Source organism: Budorcas taxicolor, chromosome 8 (genome assembly GCF_023091745.1).
Source record: "Budorcas taxicolor isolate Tak-1 chromosome 8, Takin1.1, whole genome shotgun sequence".
Taxonomy (NCBI): domain Eukaryota; kingdom Metazoa; phylum Chordata; class Mammalia; order Artiodactyla; family Bovidae; genus Budorcas; species Budorcas taxicolor.
Genome location: NC_068917.1, coordinates 43,410,409 through 43,429,109, shown reverse-complemented (window position 1 = coordinate 43,429,109; position 18,701 = coordinate 43,410,409). Strand labels below are relative to the sequence as shown.

The window sequence follows — 18,701 nt, the reverse complement described above, 5'->3', positions numbered from 1 at the left end:
AATACATAGTTAAAACATATGTTAATAGATTTCTAAGATGTTGTCTTTTAAGTATAAAAATTTATGCTAAGGAATCAAATATGCTACACTGAGATAATGACCCTTCCCTGCTCAGCCCATGAAAGGGACTGCACTAGATACATGCATGGTTGGAGCAGCCTGTGCCCTGCCTACCTTTAGTTTCTCCATTAATTATGACTCTCTGCCTTCAAGGCATGGGCTGGACTTGCCACAGACAGGAAGCTGAAGACTTCCCAATGACACCTACCCCATGAGTACAGTTAATTTTACATGCAATACTCAGCAAGTCTGAAGAGTCCCTCAAGGCATAATCATCAACAGGAAAATGACAGAAGCAGCTTTCCATCACACACAAAAAAATCTCAGGTGAAAAAAAACACATTCCCATCTCATTAAAAAAACTGGCATAAAAAATCATCCAGGAACTGTGATTTCAGAGTCTTGAATAGCAGCTAGGACAGTGCAGAGACACAAGAGGGAGAACGATAAGAGGAAAAGAAAAAGGAAGGGGAGGAAGAGGAAGAAATAGAACCCAAAACCACAAGGCATCTCAGCAGATTCCAGTCCCCCAAGAAGGGTACAGACGTCCACAGAACAGAGGTCCAATTTCTTTGTAAAATCACAGTTACAGCAGATCTAGGACGCAGGCAAAAACTTTGCATTGTATTTCTCCAAGAAGACTACTTGTAAAGATGAAATAATTCATTTCAAACATAGAAATAGACCTTGCACATTGCAGAGTATTTTGGTTTTATGTAGCCTGTAATATCAACCTTGAGAGATATAAAAATCTGCCTGAGATAATTTCCCTATTTAATTATCTCCCATGAGATAGATATATGGCATTTATTGAACCTACTTATTTCAGCACCTAATCAGGCATTGTGTTGAAATGTTATGTAACTCACACATGAGAGTATGTCTTCCCAGATACATCATAAAGTCTGAAAAGTCACAATTTCTATCTTTAACTTTTCAACTATCTCTCTAAACTTCAACTATTGTATTATGCAGAACATAGATATTTAAAATACTTGGTTAGACAAGTGAATGGGTAGATGGACAGACAAAACAGACTGTAAAGCAGCCTTAGGATACTGCAACATAAACACTGAAAAAACGAGCAGCTAAGACAGATGTACGTGGAACATCTTATCTTTCCAGGCCATGATATGACCTTTACCAGGAATCAAAATATTAATATACTGGTATTTAGTCACTGGGGGCTTCTCAGGAAGTGCTGGTGGCAAGGAACCCACCTGTTAATGCAGGAAACATAAGAGATGCAGGTTCAATCCCTGGGTGGGGAAGATCCCCTGGAGGAGGGCATGACAACCCACTCCAGTACTCTTGCCTGGAGAGTCCATGGACAGAGGAGCCTGGCGGGCTACAGTCCATAGGGTCGCACAGAGTAGGACATGACTGAAGCGACTTAACATGCACGCATTTAGTCACTGAGGCCCCAAAATCTCAAAGCTGGCATTAATTTCACTCACACGTTATGACAGAAAGTACTAAATCATTCTTCCCAATTAAGATGGTATTATGGTACACACAGTTTTTATACACCTTCCCCTACAAAGCTCAAAGTAAAAGAGCTGCTTGAGTGAGAGAGAGAATGAGTGTGTCTGTATGTGTGTTGTGTGGGCATGTGTTCAGGAAGAAAAGGGAAAACACTCATGGGTGTGATTATAACATAAGAAGGGGGAAAAAAAAGTAATTTGAGACCTGGTATCTGAAGGAGGTATATTCAGGTTGGCTGCATTCATTGCCCTCTGTAAGCTAGGACTGATCTGGTTGCATGCTGTAGAGACCTGGCTTGCTGGAGGTGAAATGGGTCCCAGTCGCTGAACCATCATGGGACTGCTGGTGACCACTAGATTGTTGCAGCTGCCTTTTCCAATGGACTTGCACTGAGGCCCAAAGCCAAGAGCCCCTAAAAACAAATGAATCAGGTTAGCTTTCATGTCCCTTACATCAGAAATCAGTAAATACACATATGTGCACACTTATATCAGGACTCATCTTTAAAGACAGTCCTTAGATCATCTTTTTTTCTTTGTTTTCAGTATTAGTGATACCAAAAAGCTTTCTCTAATTCCAATGAAAAATCCATAATGCTACAATAGAAACCCCTCTATAATCACCACTCATACAAAATATGCTTACATTTTGCTCCTTCAAGTATCCAGTTATATTAAGAATCATATTTTATCATCTCTTTACCTAAAGGGTTAAGGTGGTAAGTAGATGGGATTACTTATATCAAACCATGTATTTTCCAAAATAGCTAATATCTTAAATCACCCAGCAAGGAAAGTTGACACTACTGACAAAAACTTGTTTAACTGGTTCACTTCATTCAAGTCTGGCCTTCCAGAAAGCCTCTTTAAAAGGATATAGTCTGGCTGTGTCTCTCCAATCTTTATTTTTCCTCTTCACTCTGATATATTGTCATTGGATGTATACCCAATTTTTAAAAAAATCAGGATGAGACAGCCTTAAAACATCATTTTAAAAGTAGTATGTTAACCAAATTTGACATAGATTTTTCATTCATTAGCAACAATCTTTGAATGTAGTAAAAATTTGGTACATAACCAGAAGGGAAAAAAAAAAAAGGAAAGAAAGAAACCCTCAAGAATCTGTGCCGTTACGGAAAAGTGAAAAGCGAAGAGGAGAAAGGTAAACACTGCCATGACTCATTTAAAAAAAAGAAGAATAGTCATTGAATCATTCTAGACATTCTTTTTACATGGATATACTTTTTCAAACATTTTTTGCAAACTACTTGGTCAAGTCTCAGTTTCCATTTCAGGCAAATGAAAAGAAATATGATCCTAGGTTTTCTGGCAAATTAGGCTCTAAAGTTTTCTCACCAAATTCCTCATCTTTCTCATTGATATATTTGGGATCAAAGTAGTAGAAAAGCATCACAGTAACCTTCCTTACTTAGCTTTAGAGAATATAATTTTTTATTTTGTCTTTTTAAAAATTAATAGCAAAAAAAAAATGACTTTTCCATCTTTTGTAACATTCTCTTCCAAGAGCCCACAAAACTAAGGATAAACAAGGCCTTAGCATAATCACCAACACTCTCATCAATGAATTCACATCTCCAAAGTGCTAGGAGAGTCACAGTATCTTTAGCAAGCAGGAACCCTTCTCTAGTCCAGGCCTCTGGGAAGCTAAAATCCAAGTGGTAACTGACTTGCCCAAAGTCACACAGGGATTTACTGACAGAGCAGAAACAAATTCTATGAGAGTGCATTTTCAAGGCACCTGTGTGTTTAAGTTTAGGTGCTGGATGCTTCGTTCCTTCCTTGGATACTTTCCAAGATCCTACAGAAATGTCTCCTAATTTTTTCCAGATACACAAACCAGAACCTACCCCTCTCCCTGCTGCTTATATCTGATGCATCTTCTTGTGCCTTGAAACATCAGTCATAGACACTCTCTCTAGTTTCATAGTTCATATAACACTCTACCATCAGATTTTCATCTTGACACCAAGAGAGTGGGTACATTTTTGTGCAATGATCATAAGCTTAATATCTTTTTAAATTCCAACAAGCTACAAGCAATTTGCTTTTCAAACTCCCTTTTTACCTTGGAAAAAGGCAATGTCCAGTATATAAGACACTTGAATTCCATCCCCAGGTTCCATCCCTACCAGCCACTGCTACTAAAAGCAATATTAGATGTCAGGTATTCTGTCCAATTCAGTGTCATGTATTTATCTAAGGAACTCACTCATTTCATGCCTGTTTCCTTCACAATAAAAAGGTATTAATATCTACTCTAAAACAAAGACATATTAGCAGCTGGAACAGCATACCCAAGAAATGCTATTTGGTGCCAAAGCATATTAATACACCATTTCATCAAATCTTAGATGCCATATAAGTCATACCATTATTTCATATATCAGTCAAAACATCAAACTGGTACATGGTATTACTATTTCACAGATATTCTGATGTGAAAATAACACACACCTTAGAATAGATAAATACAAATAAGACTGATGAAAAAATTATTTTAACCCTTCTCTTGCTCACACTTTTCTCTCTGCTAGGTACAGCCTTACCCTAACTTGTCTACCTAGTGATCAGCCTCTCTCTTCAAGGATCATCTTCCCTATGACTCCCTTCACACACTACCAGCTAGGCAAATCTAATCAATGCTTCTTTTCATTCCCCCACAGTCTTAGAACAAATCTGCCTCAGCACCTTCAGGGAACTGGAATGTTTACATGACTGTCATCCATTTATACTTGATTGCGTTTTAGAGACAAAGGTCTTGCTTGAGACATCACTGCTTCTTCAGCACCTAGCCTAAGGCCTGTACAGTACACAATAAAGTCTGTCAATGAAGCTAAGAATGAATGAAAATAAAAGATTTTAATATATGATATTAAATACTGAGACATTATTTTCACTAAACCCCTCCTGGTCTTCTTGTTTAAAACCGTGTCATTTTTCACAAACAGACTCCAGCTAAGTCAGTCCTTTGCTGTTTCTCCACAGTGTGCCTAATGAGAGGTGTGGATGGAGAATGAAGCTATGGGAGTAGTGATTATAAATCCATCTTCCTAGGCTAGAATTTTATACTGGTCAAGGCTGCCCTTGTAACCCTATACCCTGGGTTCTCACATTCATAGTACTTTTTCTCTGATGATAATAAAGAAGCATTAGTCCTCCCCTCCCCAGTGTCTCTGTCATTTTCACAGTAACACCTCCTCCTCCTGAATTCACTAGTCAACTTGAGCTGTATCTAACCATAGCGGAGTGACAACTTCTGACGGGTATTACATACAGTGTCCATGAAACTAAATTTCTTGGAAACAGATTATATTTGTGGAGCAGCTTTAAGAATGTTCTGGAAAATGGCATCATCACTCTCACACATGGAGACAAGTAACACTTTGACCAAGAACCACTGTGCTCAACGCAAGCATCTAACTTCAATATTTTTCATAATTCTGGACAGAATGAATACCTCCAAGTTGCTCACAATTGTCTAGTGTATTGGAGTTTGGGCTCTGGAGACAGCCTGCTTGGGAACCCAAAACCCAGGATGGTTGTGTGACTTGGACCAATTACTTAAATATTTGTGTTTATGTCTATCTCTTTTCATTTGTAAAATGGGAATAAAATAACACTACTTCATAGTGCAAGGTTGTTGTGCATCTAGTATTAATTATACACACAAAGGACTCCACACATTGCCTAGCACATAGTAGGTACTGAATTGATGTTGGTTGTGATTTTTTGTTGCAGCTGTTGTTATTATTGTTCATGCCTGTCATCACTTTTCCCCCTGCATTCTTTCTTGAAGTAAGAAGAAAACAGTTCTTTATAATTCCCTGCATAAAACAAGATACAAGTATATGATACTATTTAATTCTTTACCCATTTCCAATGTTCTTTCTGCTTTGAGCCTGGAGCCAATTTTTTTTAGAACCAGGTGTCATCACAGATAGAAGAAAAGTTTTCAACTGGCCAAGTCTGAACGTTCCTTGGCTTGTCATTCCCTGCAAACAAACCATAGAACTTTTCTGACTACCAGATGTGCCAACTACTTGTGTGCTGGTTTTCATTTTTAAATACTGCTTATTTTTAGAGACATTTTTTTAAAACGTGTTTACTGCTCAAATAAGAATTAGAGTGGATGGCATTCTAAGTACCACATACATCCTAACCAAAATCACTGCATGTTGGTGGGAAGTACAAATGTTTTGCATTTCCTGAACTGAGAGGTCATCTTAGCAAGGCCGTGTTTTTAATTAACATCTTCATTAGTTAAAAGAGTTCTCTTGAAGTCAAATAGCTGACTGTGTTGCAATTATCCCTGCTGAGGCTGCATCTTTCAGAACGATCTATGTTTATTTACTGGTTCCTCTAAAAAGGACACAGATATTGGGGGAACATAAATGACACATATATATGAGAGGTGGGAAAAGTAATCAGTTCTTTTTGTGGTTTTTATTGTTCATTCAACTGACTAATCAAATGCCAGCCATGAGCTGGGCAGTCCCTGGAGACAATGGTGAGCAAGACAGACAAGAGTCCCAGCAAGAGTCCCATCAAGATTCCAAGAGCGGCCGATGAAGAGGAACACCAAAACAGCCGTTCTATAAAAGAGAGCCCTGCTCCTAGGTTGGGTCATATGTCTTTCTTTACAGGTCAAACATGATCAAATAAGACCAATTTCTTTATGGTTCAACCCGACACATATGCAGAGTGTTTTGGAAACAGAAATAAAGCATACCAAGATTTCAGTCTGTCTCACCCATCCACTGACTGTGTGACACTGAGCAAGGTACTTAGAAGTCTCTGTGCTTCAGGATCCTGTAAGGTCCTGAGGAAAGTAATAGTACCTAATACATAGGGCTTTATGAGGATTGAAAGGGTTCGTATATATTATAATAACTTTACCATATTTAAGGATCAGGGTTTTCTTCCCAATCTTTCATTGTAAAACATTTCAAATCTACAGAATAGTTCTAAGAACAGTGCATGAATCCTCTAATTTATCAATTGATAAATTCCATCGGTTGGTCTGTCTAACCATCAATCCATCTCTTACTATATATAAGCCTATTATTGTTTCAATTATTATGCCCTTCACCCCAAAATATGTAACCATAACACAATCATCAAATTAAGACATTTAGCAATGATATAGTACTAGTATATAATACACCATTTATATTCAAATATTACTAATTATCCAATAATAACCTTTAGAGCAATTGTTTTCCAACCCAGGATAATGAATTTCAAAGAAATACTTTGCAGAAGTGGATCTTCAAGAACGGAATGGTAAATCAGTGGATGCTAGGGAGCTGTAGGGTGTTGGAAAAGTAGAAAATCAGAGAAAGAAAAGAAGAGAGAGGTAACAGCAAACAGCACAATAATTAAAAGCATGGATCTGTACCCTAGCTCCACCACTGAATGGCCGTGTGACCTTGGACAAGTTACTCAAGCTTTCTGTGCCTCAGTATTCTGAGCTCTAAATGGAGTTAATACTACTATTACTTACCCCAGTGAGTTGTTTTGAGGATTAAATGATCCAATATATGTAATATATATAGGGCCTGGGACTTATGCATTATAAATGTTAGTTATATTTTATTAAAGAACTCATTTATGGTACCTTTCTGTTATTTCTAGCACCTCTTCTCTTGAATGACTAAGGACTGCATGCTGATACCTCCCAACCCAAGACCTTCCACTTGACACATCCTCCCTGTGATGGACTGCACACTTCAGGCCTTTCCTCACTCCCGCCTTATCTTACTCTTAGACTCTCCCCAGCTTTCATTCATACTCCTCCAGGGAACTAGAGATAAATTCTTGCATACTAAACATACTAGGCTTATTATACAGTGTTTTATCAAATTTGTAATGTTTTACTGCAGAGATATAGTAGTGACAACTTTCATGAACACATGTACATACTCACATGTGTTCATGAAGTTGTAGTAATCTGTTACTCTGAAATATTAGTAAAGCAAGGGTAAATCGCTAAGAACACCAAAAGATGAGAATCAGAATGAAATTGCTAGCTTCCTTATTCAGGAACAAAACATTTAAATTTAGTGTATGTTACAAACAGTCAAAACTGCACCAAACTTATGACAGGGAAGGACTACTGAGCAGAGCATCCTGCCTCCATGGTGCTAATAACTCCGCAGAGATAAGACGTACTCACCTAGGAACAACCAGATAATGATACTTTACTGTAAGAATAAAGCATGAAACTGAACTATAGAGACAGGAGTTCAGAAAAGGGGGAAGTCTCTATGTACCAGATAATTCACTGAAGAACAATCTTAACCAAAAAAGCATGTCTTTTAGGAAGTCCAAGGGTTTTCAACGATAACAAATTACGTGAGGTCATGGACAAATCCACAGTCACAAAACTTTGGGAAACTCTAATTAACCATACCTCTTTATTACAGGTCTTCTCAGAGCCTTTATAAAATGTGCTTTTTTCCCCTATGACTCACCCAAGACTAGCATACTAAAGCACACTCTTTAGAAAACAATTAGCTAAAACTGAAAGACAAATGAGCACATGAATGAGGAGCTAGTAAGGTGCAGACATGGAAACAGCAGGGAGGAGGCATGGCATGTATTAAGGAAATGAGAAATCTGAGTTGCCTGCAAGAAGGGGATCTCACCAGAAAAAAAGGGAGAAAATAGAGGACTTGTTGAGTCAGGTTGGTGGGCCTGAATTAACAACTGGACATTATATATTCACCAATGGCATCATTTCACGGGAAACAGATGGGGAAACAGTGTCAGACTTTATTTTTGAGGGCTCCAAAATCACTGCAGATGGTGATTGCAGCCGTGAAATTAAAAGACGCTTACTCCTTAGAAGGAAAGGTTTGACCAACCTAGATAGCATATTAAAAAGCAGAGATATCACTTTGCCAACAAAGGTCCGTCTAGTCAAGGCTATGGTTTTTCCAGTGATCATGTATGCATGTGAGAGTTGGACTGTGAAGAAAGCTGAGTGCTGAAGAATTGATGCTTTTGAACCGTGGTGTTGGAGAAGACTCTTGAGAGTCCCTTGGACTGCAAGGAGATCCAACCAGTCCATTCTGAAGGAGATCAGTCCTGGGTGTTCATTGGAAGGAATGATGCTGAGGCTGAAACTCCAATACTTTGGCCACCTCATGCGAAGAGTTGACTCATTGGAAAAGGCTCTGATGCTGGGAGAGATTGGGGGCAGGAGGAGAAGGGGATGCCAGAGGACGAGATGGCTGGATGGCATTACCGACTCAATGGACATGAGTTTGAGTGAACTCCGGGAGTTGGTGATGGACAGGGAGGCCTGACATGCTGCAATTCATGGGGTCGCAAAGAGTCAGACATGACTGAGCGACTGAACTGAACTGGACTGAATGGCACGAAACCTGACTGCACATTAGTGTCACCAGGGAAGTTTTCCAAAAATACAAATTCATAGGCTTCACTTCAAACCATCTAAGCCAGATGCTGCGCTATATTTGGCCTGCTGACATGCACCTGGAACCCTGTGCTACAGATAGTGGTGCATCTCACTAGAAGCCAAGTTCAGCCACGATTAATCTGGTGGAGATGAGGATAAAGGATGGAAGAGTACATTAAAGAGAAGCTGGACAAGCAATGAGGAGAAGCCCACATGGTGGTAAGTGACAGCATAAGAAAGCAATGGTTAGGGAAGCAAGTTAAGAGTAAGATTGCAGATTATATATTGTAATTGGTTGATAAAGATTTAGGAGATCAAATTTAAACTGTCATCTGTAAAATAGCCAGCTAGTGGGAAGCTGCTGTATAACACAGGAAGCCCAGCCTGGTGCTCTGTGATGACCTAGAGGGGTGGGATGGGAGCCAGGAGGGAGGCGATATACATAATTATGGCTGATTCCCATTGTTGTATGGCAGAAACCAACATAACATGGTAAAACAATTATCCATCAATTAAAAAATAAATAAATTTTAAAAATTAAAAGGAAGAGGTCATATAAAGCCCATTTTTGTAACTCTAGTTTGAAATTAATTACTCAATACCAGATAATAAAGAGATTAAGTCCTAATCCAGATTAATTAAGATCCCCATGAATTGTGGCAATGTCCCACCACTTTGCCCCCTGGAGTTCGGCTTGAATCTACCAAGTTTATCCCACAAAGAATATAACTTTCACACTAACACTCTTCTAACCTTAGTATTAAGGAATGTTGGGCACCAAGTATGGAATCACCAACATTACTCATTTCATTTTATCCCTGTATTAAATGGAATCGTATTTATACTCTGAGAGATTAAAAAATATCATATTCCTTTCTGTGCCACCCAGTGCCCTGGATTCCTGGACATGGAGTCTTCTTATTCCCCACCACAGGGCACTCCTGATAAGATGTTATTAAGAACACACAGCTCCAAACCACCTCATAAAGATGTACAGATATATTAAACAGCATTCCCAAACTTTATATTCTAAAGTCCCATCAGTCAGCTATTGTACATCAATTATCAACTAATTAGTACAGAGTGCTTATGCTGACCTTTCTGTTCTCTCTTGTAATGATTTGCCAAGTTAACTGAAAGCTGCTTTGCTCCATAGAGACTCTTAGTGAAGCAAGAGTGTTAAATAAAGTTCACCAACAATTAGCCTAGAAAACCAAAGAGGAAATGTAAGCACATTTTACTGCTTTTCCCTGGACCAATTTTCTAACAATCCCATGGGACAAGAGCAGATACATTTGTTAAATAAGCAAACCATTACTCTGAAAAGCTGAAATACCAGTACTGGCATAAATTCGTTGCTCACTGATGAGGTATTCATTTATCTGTGCTCCTGCTCTGTGCTATAGTATATACTCTAGGGAGTCCAGACATACAGATAAGTTAAACAATTGTTGCTTACTATAAAATCTAGTAGACTTACATCAAGGCTTACACGTGATTAATCTATAAAGATATATGAATTCAAGGTGAAATTACACTTGCTCTGTAAAAAGAGGACTTCCATGAATATAAGAAAATATGAGAAAAAAGAGGAATGAAGCATACTTTAATGTGAAAACTGCCTCAGTTTCCCCAAAACCATGAACAGATCACATTTTTTAAGCAGTACCTGTGGGCTTAGTACTATGTTATACTAATAGAGGCCTAGGCCATTAGGTTGTCCCCCAAAGAGCCTCTGACCCGTAAGAAAGAGTTTTAATCAACACATGAAATGATTAAGAAACACCTAATTTTTTTTTTAATTGAATGAAAGATCCTTTAAAATCTACAGTGCTTTACAATTTTCAAAAAGTTTCACACATGGGATTTTATCTAATCCCATAATAACCTTTTCCCCCCATCCCTATATTGCCCCTCCCCTCTTCTCTCTTCCCACTGGTAATCACTGGTTTGTCTTCTTCATCTATGAGTCTGCTTCTTTTTTGTTTTACTCACTAGTTTGTTTTACTTTCAGATTCTACATATAAGTGATATCGTACAATATTTGTCTTTCTCCTTCTGACTTATTTCAGTTAGCATAATGCCCTCCAAGTCATTCACATTGCTGCAAATGCAAAATATTATTCTTTTTTATTGCTGAGTAGTATTCCATTGTGTGTGTGTGTGTGTGTGTGTGTGTACATGTTTGTGTGTGTGTGTGTGTATCTCATATCTTCTTTATCCATTCACCTGATGATAGACACTTAGGTTGCTTCCATACCTTGACAGTTGTAAATACTGCTGCTATGAACGTTGGGGTGAATGTATCTTTTCGAATTAGTGTATTTTGGATATATACCCAAGAGTGGAATTTCTGAGTCATATCCTGAGTGGGGAAGGTCACCTGGAGGAGGGCATGGAAATCAACTTCAGTATTCTTTTTTTAAAAAAAGTATTTATTTTAATTGGAGGATAATTACAAAATTGTGATGGTTTCTGTCATACATCAACATGAATCAGCCATAGGTATACATGTATACCCTTCATCCTGAGCCCCTCTCCCACCTCCCTTCCCACCCTATCCCTCTAGGTTGTCCCAGAGCACCAGCTTCGGGTGCCCTGCTTCATGCATCAAACTTGATTTTACATATGGTAATATACATGTTTCAATACTATTCTCTCAAATCATTCCACCATCTCCTTCTCCCACTGAATCCAAAAGTCTGTTCTTTATGCCAGTATTCTTGCCTGGAGAATCCCAAGGACAGAGGAGCCTAGAAGGCTATAGTTTATAGGGTCACAAAGAGTCAGACATGACTGAAGCAACTTAGCACGTACATAGTAGTTCTATTTTTAGTTTTTTGTTTTTCCAGTAGTCATGTTTGGATCTGAGAGTTGGACTGTGAAGAAAGCTGAGCACCGAAGAACTGATGCTTTTGAACTGTGGTGTTGGAGAAGACTCTTGCAAGTCCCTTGGACTGCAAGGAGATCCAACTAGTCCATCCTAAAGGAGACAAGTCCTGGGTGTTCATTGGAAGGACTGATGTTAAAGCTGAAACTCCAATACTTTGGCCACCTAATGCGAAGAGTTGACTCATTGGAAAAGACTTTGATGCTGGGAGGGACTGGGGGCAGGAGGAGAAGGGGATGACAGAGGATGAGATGGCTGGATGGCATCACCGACTGTATGCACATGAGCTTGGGTGAACTCCGGGAGTTGGTGATGGACAGGGAGGCCTGGCGTGCTGCGATTCATGGGGTTGCAAAGAGTCGGACACGACTGAGCGACTGAACTGAAGGAACCTCCATGCTGTTTTTTTTCCACCGTGGCTGCACCAGTTTACATTCCCCGAACAGTGTAGGAGTGTGTGCTTTTCTACATATCCTCAGAACATTTGTTATATGTGTGGTTTTTTGTTTGTTTGTTTGTTTTTTACCATCTGAGCTGCCAGGGAAGCCCTATATGTGCTCTTCTTGATGATAGCCATGGGGCTTCCCTCAGAGCTCAGTTGGTAAAGAATCTGCCTACAGATGCAGGAGACCTGGGTTCGATTCCTGGGTTGGGAAGATCCCCTGGAGAAGGAAATGGCAATCCACTCCAGTATTCTTGCCTGGAAAATCCCATGGACAGAGGAGCCTGGCGGGCTACAGTCCATGTGGTCGCAAGAGTAGGACACGACTTAGCAACTAAACCACCACCACCATTCTGACAGGAGGAAACATCCAGTCTTAAACTGAGCTGCCATGTGCCAAGCAAAGAAATAGATTAGATAAGAAAAAGAGCTGTTAACTGGAGGAAGATTGGTGGAGGAGGCGAAACTTGACCTGAGCCTTTTAATGGCCTGAGGGGAGAGGAAGTATGAAGAGGAGGTTTACCAAAGTGAAGTGACAAAAATGTGCTTGGAAGAGAACTGGCAAAGCTGCCCACTATCAAAACCTCTCACTGTATGGAACAATGACTGGGATATCCTATCAGATAGTAGGTGCTCAGCAAATGGATGAATGAATAAATAATGTCACTCTTAACAAAAATATACTTCAAGGTCACAAAGTGAGAAGTTCCCTCTTAAAAGTGAGCTGTGAAGTAGAAGAAAGAAAGACATCCCTGAGTACGATTGTTGATATATCCTCATCTCTTAAGTCCCTGAAGAGCTGTAAATATTAGTTTGCTGCATCTCCCCTTATTCTCTATACATACACACAAACACATCTTGACATGAAGGGAGAGTAGTCTAAGACAGTCAATGAAATCACCAGAACTTGTTTTTTAGGATCTAAGAGCTGGTTCTAAGGGAAAATCCCATTCAGTTCTTCTTAACCAGGATTTCTTCTTAGCATCTAAAAGTCATACGGTCATCATTAAAAGCTACTGGGCTAACAGCATAGTAACTCCTCAGAACTGTCCAAAGAAACATATACTGTATCATAAATTTTTGTCATACATTCTACATAGGCTTACAAGTTCAAATGGGATGCCCAGAATCATATGACCCAAAGAAATGGGAGGCAGTTATGGAGATCACATTCTCTTATACTAAAAATTGTCACCCATATTTCTAAGAACCAGAAAATACTTGGCTTCCTGCATCCAGAAGTCACATATCATTATTCAACTGTCTTATGAACAAGATATCTTTTGCTTCTAGGCTGTAGGTTCTCAACTTGTGCTCCAACGTCCATTCAACAGCCTAGGTACATGCAAGAAAATTTGTTGAGCTGCTACTTGTATTTTGTGCTCCTTTGTCTCAGGAAAAAATATAAAAAGGTCAAAAGTAGACACTGCTTGATTTCATTATTTCTTCTAGTCCTGTGGGGAAGCCTAAATCCACTGAGATTACCCAGGTGCTCTGAGTACCTCTGAAGAGAAAGCCAGAGGAGAGACTGCCCAAAGTTAGGAAGAACCCTGAGTAGTGAGGCAGCTCTCAGTGAAGGCAATGGGGGTGGAGAGAATGGTTGCAATGGCAAATGTACAAAGCCTAGGCTCTAGGTCTATGGGCTCCCAGCTCTGGCAAAGGTTTCTGTGCCAAGCACATTGCTTGGCAAGCAGCAGACTTCCAGAGACCATGTGGGCTTGGTTAAGCAGGCACCTACCTCAGTAGTAACCTGGACCAAAAATCAGAAAAGCTCTTGGTATATTCTGCTCTATACAAAGACCCTGGGATCTTGTCTCTCTGGCAAGACATTGGGTACTTCAACCAACAATGACTGATATTAAATGTCAGGGTTTTGGAGTCTGATTTGTTTTCATTTAAAGGAAACAATTTAAAGAACTCTTTCAATTATGTGAGAGTTGGTAGAGTAAGTCACATCCACTATAGATTCAATTAAAATTAGAGAGATTGGAAGGCTGAAATATCTACCCTTTGGCTCAAGCAACTTGAAACTTGTCATTGTGTAAAATTATGTAACATTAACTACCAAAATATTTTTTAAAATTCTAACCTCACAAGTCTCAACACAGATAATCTGACTAAGGCCTACATAGTGTAAGTTCCCAGTGTGTCCTTTCTTTAATGGCATTTTTGAACTTAGAACTAGAGTAATCCAAGCATCTTTGTAAATATATTTGGAATATGAGTTAATATTAATGTAATTGTGACTTTTATCTCTACACCTTACAGATGTTAGATTCAGACACTATATCAACAATAACTGAACAATAATAATGAAATTAGGTCAAAGGAAAAGAACATCATATTCAATCCAAATTCTTTCTCATCAATACAAAAAAGCAATCATAACACAGATTGATGCCAGTATGGAAAAAAATCTAGATTAAAAGTGATGTTTGAGCTCATACAAGTCAATACCAGAAAAACAAACAACCCAATCAAAAAATGGGCAAAGACCTAAACAGATCAAATAAAATATACAGATGGCTAATAAACACATGAAATGATGCTTAACACCACTCATTGTTCAGTTCAGTTCAGTTCAGTCGCTCAGTCGTGTCTGACTCTTTGCAACCCCATGAATTGCAGCACACCAGGCCTCGCTGTCCATCACCAACTCCCAGAGTTCATTGTTAGAGAAATGCAAATCAAAACTACAATAAGATTTCACCTCACACAGGTCAGAATGGCCATCATCAAAAAATCTACAAACAATAAATGCTGGAGAGGATGTGAAGGAAAAGGGAACCCTCTTGCACCGTTGGTGGGAATGCAAATTGATAGAGCCACTATGGAGATTCCTAAAAAAAACTAGAAATAAAACCATCATATGACCCTGTAACCCCACTACTAGCCATATGCTCTGAACAAACCAAACTGAAAAAGACACATATAACTCAAAGTTCATTGCAGCAGTTCTATTTACAATAGCCAGGACATGGAAGCAACCTAGATGTCCATGGACAGATGAATGGATAAAGAAGCTGTGGTACAAATGTACAATGGAATATTACTCAGCCATAAAAAAGAACACATTTTAGCTTCCCTGGTGGCTCGCTCAGAGGGTAAAGCATCTGCCTGTGATGTGGAAGACCCAGGTTCAATCCCTGGGTTGGGAAGATCCCCTGGAGAAGGAAATGGCAACCCACTCCAGTATTCTTGCCTGGAGAATCCCATGGACAGAGGAGCCTGGTGGCCTACAGTCCATGGGGTCGCAAAGAGCCAGACACGACTGAGTGGTTACACTTACTTATACTTAATAAGGTAGATGAACCTAGAGTCTACTATACAGAGTGAAGTAAGTCAGAAAAAGAAAAACATTTATCATATACTAACGCATATACATGGGATCCAGAAAGATAGTACTGATGAACCTATTTGCAGAGGAGCAATGGAGATACAGACACTGAAAACAGACTTATGGATATGGCTGGTGCAGGGTAGGGGAGAAGGAGAGGGTGGGAGGTATGGAGAGTAACATGGAAACAAATATTACCATATGTAAAATATATAGCCAACAGGAATTTGCTGTATGACTCAGGGAACTCAAACTGGGGAGTGGTAACAACCTAGAGGGGTGGGATGGGGAGGGAAGTGGGAGGGATGTTCAAGTGAGAAGGGACATGGGTAAACTTATGGCTGATTCGTGTTGATGTTTGGTAGAAACCAATGCAATATTGCAAAGCAATTATCCTTCAATTAAAAATAAATACATTCAATTTTTTAAAAAGTGCTGCTTGTAATTTTTTGGTGATCCATCTCCTAAAGCAAAGGCAACAAAAGCAAAAATAAACAAATGGGACCGAATTAAACTCAGAAGCTTTTGCACAGCAAAGGAAACCACTGACAAAATGAAAAGACAACCTATGGAATAGGGAGAAAAATATTTGCAAATGACATGACTAATAAGGGATATTATATATAATATTATATATATATAAACAGCTCATACAACCCAACATCAAAAAAACAAACAACCAGATCAGAAAATGGGCAGAAGTATTTAATAGACATTTTTCCAAAGAGGAAATGCAGATGGTCAACATGAAAAGATGCTCAACTTCTCAAGTCATCAGGGAAATGCAAATTAACACCACAATGAGACCACCTCACACCTATCAGAATGACTACCATCAAAAAGAACACAAATAACAAATGTTGGTGAGGAACATGGAACTCTGCTCAATGTTATGTGGTAGCCTGGACAGGAGGAAAGTTTGGGGAGAATGCATACATGTATATTCATGGATGAGTCCCTTTACAGCTCACCTGAAAAGATCACAACTTTGTTAAGTTAAAAAAAAAATGTTGACAAGGATGTGGAGAAAAGGGAACCTTCATGCACTGTTGGTGGGACTGTAAATTGGTGCAGTCACTGTGGAAAACAGCCTGGAGGTTCCACAAAAAGTTAAAAATAGAACTACCATAAATAGAACTACCATGACCCAGAAATTCCACTCCTGGGTATATATCCAAACAGCAACACAATGGCAACAAAACACTAACTCGAAAAGATACATGCACCCCAACATTCATAACAGCCCTATTTACAGCTACCAAAGTATGGAAGCAACCTCAGTGTTTATCACCAGGTGAATGGATAAAGAAGACATGGCAAATACACACACATACACGCATATGCAGACAATGGAATACTACTCAGCCATAAAATTTGTTTTTACCATTTGCAGCAACATGGGTCACCTTGGACAGCATTATGCTAAATGAAGTAAGTCAAAAAGAGAAAGACAAATACTGTATGCTATCACATATATGTGAAATCTAAAAATACAACGAACTAGTGAACAAAACCAGAGAAGGCAATGGCACCCCACTTCAGTACTCTTGCCTGGAAAATCCCATGGACAGAGAAGCCTGGTGGGCTGCAGTCCATGGGGTCGCTAAGAGTCGGACACGACTGAGTGACTTCACTTTCACTTTTCACTTTCATGCATTGGAGAAGGGAATGGCAGCCAACTCCAGTGTTCTTGCCTGGAGAATCCCAGGGACGGGGGAGCCTGGTGGGCTGCCGGCTATGGGATCGCAGAGTTGGACATGACTGAAGTGACTTAGCAGCAGCAGCAGTGAACAAAACAAAAAAAAGAAGCAAACTCATAAAGAACGAACTAGTGGTTACCAACAGGAATCAGGAAGCAGGGAGGAGTTATAGAGGGGAAAAAGGTAATTATGGGATTATATGAAATCATGCAACAAATTTGAAAATTGCAGAGCACTATAGACTTTAAAGAATTTTTCATTCAATTAAAAAATAAGTAGTGCTTATAGTCTCCCTAAAGTAATACTTTATTGTAGTATTATTACTTATCTGAGTTTGAATATGAAAGCTGAAAATAAATATGAATAAAAAGTTGAATGCTAATTGAATTGAAACTTATTTCCTAAATAATTTACAAATTCTTAGATGATAATTAATAACAAATCATAAGGAACATAAAAAATTTTATGGCTTTAAATATAAATAGGGAGGAAAGAAATAAAATCTCTCCCCAATTCTCCAAACGTCAATTAAATAAAGGTCTTGATTTGGTGGTCAAAGTACCTCCTCTTTTGATTGCTCCACATGAATCAAAGTATAAACTGCCAGAATTCGTTCTTCTCTTTATTCTAAACAGTCATAACCAAAAATAATAATAATAATAACAAAGAAAGACAGATGTCTCACTATGATCTTCTTGCACAATTAGAGGAACATGAACTTCAATATAAATCTACAGTTTGAAATAAAATATTACAATAAATAACTAAGAATCACTGGGTAATAGTAGCTACTTACAATGAGCAGAAAAATTATAAAGACACTGCTAAAATATTTTCAATAAAGAAAACTATTTAGGCAATCATCTTAGGTCATTCTAACTCTAAATTTTCAAAATAGAGTCGATATAATTTGCTTCTACATAAATCTTCTTAGTGGGCTTCCCAGGTGGCTCAGTGGGTAAAGAATCCACCTGCAATGCAGGAGACATGGGTTTGATCCCTGGGTCGGGAAGATCCCCTGGAGGAGGGCATAGCAAACCACTCTAATATTCTTGCCTGGAGAATTCCATGGAAGCCTGGCAGGCTACAGTCCATAAGGTCACAAAGAGGTAGACATGACTAAAGTAGGTTAATAAAATTAGATAAATTTTAGCACTTAAAAAATATACATGCTTCAGAGTCACAGTACTTTGAGAAACCAAGTTATATCTTAAAGTTGAAGAATTAATGAGAAAATAAATCACTTTCACCAAATTTCACAGGTATCCCTTTCTTCTCTCTCATTAAATACTAGATAACAAAACCTATTCTTTTAGGTACTTATCTTGTTAAATATCCAGAAAA

The 18,701-nt window shown here is 38.8% G+C and overlaps 1 protein-coding gene across 6 annotated transcripts in view; it reads right to left on the bottom strand.

Annotated features, from left to right (window-relative positions):
* The window catches only part of GLIS3 (GLIS family zinc finger 3), a 493,388-nt gene that overhangs the window by 327,406 nt on the left and 147,281 nt on the right, over window positions 1-18,701 (bottom strand). For 4 of the 6 annotated variants that reach the window (XM_052644745.1, XM_052644746.1, XM_052644749.1 and 1 more), the window contains one exon: window positions 1,750-1,957. The exons of the other annotated variants lie outside the window; for them this stretch is intronic. In XM_052644745.1, coding sequence (XP_052500705.1) covers window positions 1,750-1,957 — 208 coding nt within the window. The remainder of the gene's footprint in view (window positions 1-1,749; window positions 1,958-18,701) is intronic. 6 annotated transcript variants of the gene reach the window in all.